The sequence below is a fragment of the Sceloporus occidentalis genome, unplaced genomic scaffold (assembly GCF_023333645.1).
Source record: "Sceloporus occidentalis isolate IW3139 unplaced genomic scaffold, rSceOcc1.0.p SCAF_4, whole genome shotgun sequence".
Lineage (NCBI taxonomy): Eukaryota > Metazoa > Chordata > Lepidosauria > Squamata > Phrynosomatidae > Sceloporus > Sceloporus occidentalis.
The window spans coordinates 47,387,567-47,394,377 of NW_028316984.1; the positions used below are offsets into that span (position 1 = coordinate 47,387,567).

The 6,811-nt window shown below is 45.6% G+C and overlaps 1 protein-coding gene across 3 annotated transcripts in view; it reads right to left on the reverse strand.

The window, feature by feature from the left end:
- Positions 1-5,043, reverse strand: part of GALNT5 (polypeptide N-acetylgalactosaminyltransferase 5) — a 46,046-nt gene extending 41,003 nt beyond the window's left edge. For all 3 annotated transcript variants that reach the window (XM_089519989.1, XM_089519988.1, XM_089519990.1), the window contains exon 1: positions 3,360-5,043. In XM_089519989.1, coding sequence (XP_089376115.1) covers positions 3,360-4,657 — 1,298 coding nt within the window. In that variant the 5' untranslated portion in view covers positions 4,658-5,043. The remainder of the gene's footprint in view (positions 1-3,359) is intronic.
- Positions 5,044-6,811: the final 1,768 nt, after the last annotated feature.

Consider the following 6,811-nt stretch of genomic DNA (forward strand, 5'->3'; position numbering starts at 1 on the left):
AAAAAAGACAAAAGAATAAAAGTGATCAATTTGAGTATGGCCATGGGATCTAGTTTCCTTACTACAGGATCTCCACACACCATTTTACTCATCAAAGAACCCAAAGAGTAAAGTAAAGCCGCACCAAAGAACAAACTGGCCTGTAGCACAAGAAGAGTCTGTTACATGGCTAGATGAAAGTGTTTCTTTTTACACATTTGCTAGAAATGGATTTGTTTTGAGGTAGAGTATTTTTTGGCAGCTTGGTAGTGCTGGGAGATACTTCAGAACTATTTTTCTGTCATTTTATCAAAATAAAAGCCTTTGCTTGACAATCTCATTGACAGTCTGTAAGGCAACAAGGTTTGAATGTAACCCACCAAGTGTATCAAGACAGAACAGCAGAAAATCTGCAGATCTAAGGTGGAGATAATAATTTCTCCCATTCCAATGAATTTGTCATTTGATGTCACAGCAGTAACAAAAAAAGAAGAGGCAAAGGGCTGGGTCAAGCCTGACTCTTCCCTGCATGAACAAAAGCCAAAGGAAAAGCATTTTTCTCAATTTCTATTTGCAATTCAACTATGGGTTTGATGTGTGCCTTAAGGGGACTTTTACTCTCTATGGACTAATATCTTTAAGTGGATCTTCAGAGGGCCAGACCATCTTACACCAAAGAACCCCTCACAGAGCCAGTCAATTCTCTTGACTGTTTTATGGGGTTGTTGACCTCTGCACACACACATACTTTCCTTAAAACCCCTTTTTGCTCTGTGATATTTTGTTTGGGGAAGTGGCTGAAATTTCAAGCAGCCTTCTATGGAGAAGACTAAAGGCTCACATGCAGTGTACTAGTTTCATAGGTATGAAGTCTCACATTCAGTCCCTGGCATTTCTTGTTAAAACAGATCAGTTAGCAGGAGCTGGGAAGGCCTTCTGCCTGAGACCCTGAAGACCTGCACGGACAGTCAGAGTAGATAATACTGGCCTAGAAGGTCCAATTATCTGACCAGGTAAAAAAGAAATTTCCTATGTTCATGTTATTCATTTAATGATTCTGCATTGCATCACGACTTTTAGGTTGCAGCCCTAAACTCACCTAAACTCAAGGGACAAATCTACCATATCAAAGCTAATGGGACTTCCAAATAATTGTGCAGAGATTTGCTCTGTTAGACATTCAATCAAAAATGGCTGGAAGTGGCCTCTATGGTCTGAGACCAATTGTTGGAACTGATAGCTTTGTGACAGAAATAGTGAAGGAGCAACTGGTCAAAAGGGGGATAATGGTTGTTCCAGAGTTATTCAGCTTCCACTTCATTGCCTGCTTCTTGCATGAAATGGCTACCATGCATAGTACCATGCTGTTTTGTATGGCTCTTGAAAAACCAACTTTCAGGTGTGTAAGTCAACTGATTTTGTCCATGGAGCAGGGGGGCTGGTGGCTTCCATGTCAGTGGGATAGTGAATTTACTGTAGGCTTTAATTTGAGTTTTAAAGGAACTATCCACGGTGCTGAACACACTTGAGGGATTACAGCATTTGCGATAATTCCTTTAACATCTGGACTAAAACCTGAAACGTTTGCAGTAGAGCCTGCCTCACACAAATAGTTGACAGCTACCCTGTCAGTAAGTGTAAAGCATCTGTAGTACACCAGCACCTACCGACATTGTCCTCATGACACAGTAAAGCAACATTCTTTAAACTTAAATGCTCACAAATGTAATTTTTAAAAAAGAAAGAAAAGAGGAGAATATCCTAGGATTTTTTTTTTAAATAACGGAGATAGCTGTACTATTTTGCTGCCTATTCATTGCGGAAGGGAATAATTTCAGATCGTGAAATGCCTTCATGCTTCCTTGTCAGCCCATCAAGAGCAAACAACTGGTTTGCTGATGTGGAGAACAATTAAGGGTGAGGCCTCCACGTCAGTGACTGTATGTTTGCTTGTGGTCAGTATATTGACCTTTCCCAGTTGGCAGAGAGACACTTTTAAAGCCCTTGCTTTGTGTAAGCGGCTGTTGCTATCGAAGCAAGATTCTGTTAGCAGGAATGTTGTTTCTCAAAAGGCTGACAGTATTTTTTTAAAGCTAAGCAGAAAGGAAATCCTTTTGCTCCACATTGAAGGCTACTGAAGCTGTCTCTTCATCACCCAATCAACTCAAATGATTCATTAATTTTTCAGTAGTAATGTGGGCTGGACAATCTGGTGGGCATGTCTGCACAGTTTATTTATGTATTCTGATGTCTGAATTAAGACTGATACTAACTAATACAAGAGAAGACATTATCTTCAACAACATTGTCACCCAGTAGTCCACCAAGCTTTCTCTCAACATGTGCCTGCCTATAACACACAATGAACAACCATGGCTATAGGACATATATAGGAAGTAGGTGTCATCCTGTGTGGCTACAAAGCCAAGCATCTTGTAGAAATTTTACTCTTGCTTTTACTCTGAACTTCAAAGGAGCTATCTGAGGTACTGACCCCTCCCTCCAAATCAATTTCATCAGAAACATTGGATAACTACTCTACTTTAAAGTTTGAACTCAAATCTAGTGGTTTCATTGCCCCAGTAATATTGGAACCACTAATCCAGTAAACAGAGGAAATGCTGTTTAGGGATTAATTATTATATATGTGGGTGTTTGTTCTATAAATTAAAGCAGAATTGTAAGCAAACATAACAGTGTTACTAAGGAGATTCTGTGAAATAATGATATTTAGGGAGACAGGTCTTTGTGCGCTGTAAATACACATTTAGCATGATAAATCTGTAAAGGCCAGATGTTAGGGTTAAGAAATCATGTGTATAAATTAACATGTTAGATTAATACATAGGGGGCTATGTTGATTGAGGCCTAGGACTAAAATGTGAGCTGTAGTCTGAGATAACAGAGGCTGCATCTGCAGAGCAGAAAGAGGGCAATTTGACACCGCTTTAAGTGCCATGGCTCCATGCTATGGAATTCTGGGATGTGTAGTTTTGTGAGATATTTAGCCTTCTCTGTCAGAGAGCTCCGGTGCCATAACAAACTACAGATCCCAGGATTCCGAAGCATTGAGCCATGGCAATTAAAGCAGTGTCAAACTGCATTATTTCTGCAGTGCAGATACAGCCAGAGTCATTCTGTGATCAAAGTAAAACTGTGAATGGAGTCAAGTTTTACATCCAGCATGTGGAAAGCATCCAGCCAGATTCTTGTGGCATCCCCTTAAAATAATGGGTAAGATTCTAAGATTGTTATCATTTCTACTGCTACTCCAGAACACTGGCGGCTAACTCTGGTCACAGAAAGAAAATCCGTTTGATCGACAGAGACCTCACACCAGCCCAAGTCTGCACTGTGCAATGCAAGAAAACAGATCTTACCCAATGGGCCTTGTGTCATCAATGGCTCGGTCTACAGGGATTAGGTCACTCAGATAGACATTGAAATTCCCCTCGTTCCACCTTCGTTTTGCCTCTTCTTGCTTCTCACCTGGGACTTCAGCAGGACGCCCAAACTGCCCTGGTGCATTGGGGTCCCGCGGACCAAGCGTCCTATCAATGCTTAACACCTTGTGCAGCCTAGTATTTTCTTGGAAATGGATCACACTGTCACTGGGATTGATTTTCTTTAATTGGTCCTTGTCGACTAAACTCATCCTTTCAGTGCCCTCTCGCTCTTTCCCTTTAGTCAAAAGGGCTTTTGTAGTCGCTGCCATGGTAAGACCAGCTACTCTGGTTCCGTTATTAATGGCTTTGGGGTGATCTCTGCTCTTGTTACCAACTGGCCATACATTTTTTTCCACCCCTCTGTTTCCTTTGGCATCACCGGCGTGAAGTGTCGGAAAGACCACCCGTGCCTCCTCCTTGCTTATGAGGACCACTGGGTTCCCGGGCAGGATCTCCTTGGCACGGGCCACTCTTGTATCATCTTCTCGGTGCCCCTTTCCCAGAGGTTTCCCCTTCCTCGCTCCTCCTTTCTCCTCTGCCGCCTTGGAAGCCGCCACTTGGGTGGTGGGCAAACCCAAGCGTTGTGTCCCACCATGGAAACTACCCATGCTTCCCAGAACCCGAGTCCTGTTTCCTGGAAACTTGGTCACGCTTGGCAGAGGAGGGCCACCTTCCAGTTGGCGGGGTCTGCTTCTGGGAGGCAGCTCCAAAGCGTCTTTCTCTCTTAACTCTTTTCTGCCCTGGGGCCCTTTGGTGAATGACCTCTGCCCTTTGGGGGCCATTTTGGTCTCGATGGTGACCGCAGCCTGGGCCACTGTGGCAGGGGGCCGCCCTCTCTCAGGGTCGGAGGGGGGCGCCTTTGGTTGTTGAGGCCTGGTGGCATCTTTGGCCACCTCCATCTTTCTTAGGGGGCTGGAGTGTCCCATTGGGACTGGGCTAGTCCTGGGCACCCCGGCCACAGCTTGGGGGGCCTCTCTCTGGGACCCCTTCCCCAAGTCTCCTCCATTTTCCTCCTCTTCCTCTTGCCCAAACCCCCTCCAAAGAGGCCTCTGGGAGCCTGGGGCCCTCTCCTTCCTAGCCCTGGCCTCCTCTGCCTTCAGGGCCTGGAGGTCGCTGCTGAAGGAGAGCCGGAGGGCTGCCATGTCAAAGAGCACCCAGAGGACCGAGGCGGCGAAGATGAGCGCCAAGGCGCGCCCGCTGCCTCGGAAGAGCCTCCGGAGTTTGTGGGGCATCTTGAGGGGAAGGAAGAGGGGAAAGTTTGGCGCCCTTTTCCCCTGCCCCAACTGCGCCCTCCTCAGCTAAAGCGGAGGGAAGGGGCACCCAGGCAGGCACAGCCTTGCGGGGCGGCTGCATGGGGCCCTGGGCTTGGGAGGCCCCCTTCCCTCCTCCGCCTGTTGCTCCCCTTCTGCTTGCGTGGCAGCAGGAGGGGGGTGGCAAGGAGGCCTGGCATGGCCTCCCCAGGAGCCCTGCTGCTGCTGCTGCTGCTGCTGCTGAGGGAACTTTCCTTCTCTCTCTCTCTTCCTCCTCCTCCTCCTCCTCCTCTTTCTTCCACCTTCTCTCCTTCCAAGCCGCAAAAAGGACTGGGTTGGAGGAGAGGCAGCCTCCCCCTTCCTTCCTTCTTTCCTTCCCTCTGCCTCCTTTGTAACCCAACACTTCCTCCACCTCAGAAGAGAGAGAGAGAGAGAGAGAGAGAGAGAGAGAGACTGTTGCAAAGGCCTGGGCAGAACTTTCTTTCCCCCTCTCCCCCCCCCCCTCTCTCTCGGAAGGTGGCTGCTCAGGGGCACCTTCTCTCTCTGAGGCCAGAGGGGTTTTTTTTTTGGGGGGGGGAATAAAATAAAAGTGAGAGAAGGTTAGAGGAAGGGTAAGGATGGTATTAAGAGGGAAGGATGGAGAGCTGGGTGGATGGAGAGAAAGAAGGAAGAGAATGTGATGCAGGGTGAAAAGGAGGGATGGGAGGAATTGAAGAGAAGAAGGGTATAAAGTGGAAGGATACAGGGAGAATGTGAGACACTGAAAGAACATGGCTGGGAGCGATAAGATAAGAAACACAGGTGAATGTTAACAGTGTGTGTGTTTGGTAAGTCAGTAAGTATGCTCATCCCTCCGTATTTGAAGATTTGATTATTCACGGATTTGATTAATATGTTCTCTCTCGGGATCTCTAGCTCCTCCGGCACAACTTTAAATGTTAGAGATTGCTAGAGAGAATACTATACTAGGCCTTTGTAGCTCCTCCAGTGTCTCTTGGACGTTGACCACAGAGTTGCCCTGGAGTTGGACCTAGAGATTCCTAGAGAGGTCTTCTCTCGGGTAAAAACATAGTGCTTTTGTTATTTGCAGTTTTTCCATATTCACCAGGGGTCTTGTGCCCCTAACCCTAGCAAATATGGAGGGACAGGTCTTATATACGTTTCTGTATTGTTGTGTTGATATGATGGTATGTTTTTTTTTAAAAAAAATCTGTTTGTGTATGTTTAATAAAAATATTTTTAAAACATTAATAAAATAGACTTTGGCAACATTTTATCCATCCCCTCAAGGTCCGTTTTATGCACAGACTCCTGCTTTGTGGCTGGCCTTGTTGCCCTCCTAAAGGCATTCCCTTCGCCAAGCCTTTCTCAGAAAGGATGCCCTGGTGGTGTCAGGTTTTGTTTTTGTTTTTACTTTGAGAATCAGAGGCACACCCAGGATTATGTTTTTTAACTTTTCTATCTTTTAAATGTTAACCTTCGTGTGTTTTTAATTAGGTTATTTTCATTGTTTGGAAACGTGTGTTTTATAGTGTGAGCTGCCTTGGGTCCCTTTTGTGGGAGAAAGGCAGGATAGAAATAAAATAAAATAAATAAATAATAAGGGCAATAATGCCCAAAAATCCAAGCAAAAAATTTGGCGAAGGCTTTATTCAGGTGACGCGAAAATCAGGAAGAGCAGAGATACTTGAGACGGCAAAGGAGGACAAGGCACTGCAAAATGGTGGCTGTGCAAGAAACATGGAGGACTTGCCCAAATCAAAGATAAAACACTCATAAAAATATAAAGTCATGCTTAGTCATGTTCAACATGGGGGGCATTTTTGAAATTTCTCCTGGACAGAAGGTTGAAATGTAGGAAAAGGAGGACCCCTGGTCACCCTGCACAAATTACACAATGCAAGCTCTCTCTCTCTATCTATCTATCTATCTATGGCATGAAAGGTTTGCCATTCCCAGATTCCATGTACAAAGGCCCACTGGAGTGGCTATTGGCTCTAAGGGCCTTATTGCATGGGGGCATCTGCTGTAATTCAGGGTGGCATTCCTACTTCCCACAGTGTTGGTCCTGATCTGGAATCCAAGGGCTTGTTCGTGCCCAAATAGTATAGTTTGCATTCCCTCACTCCCCTCTGC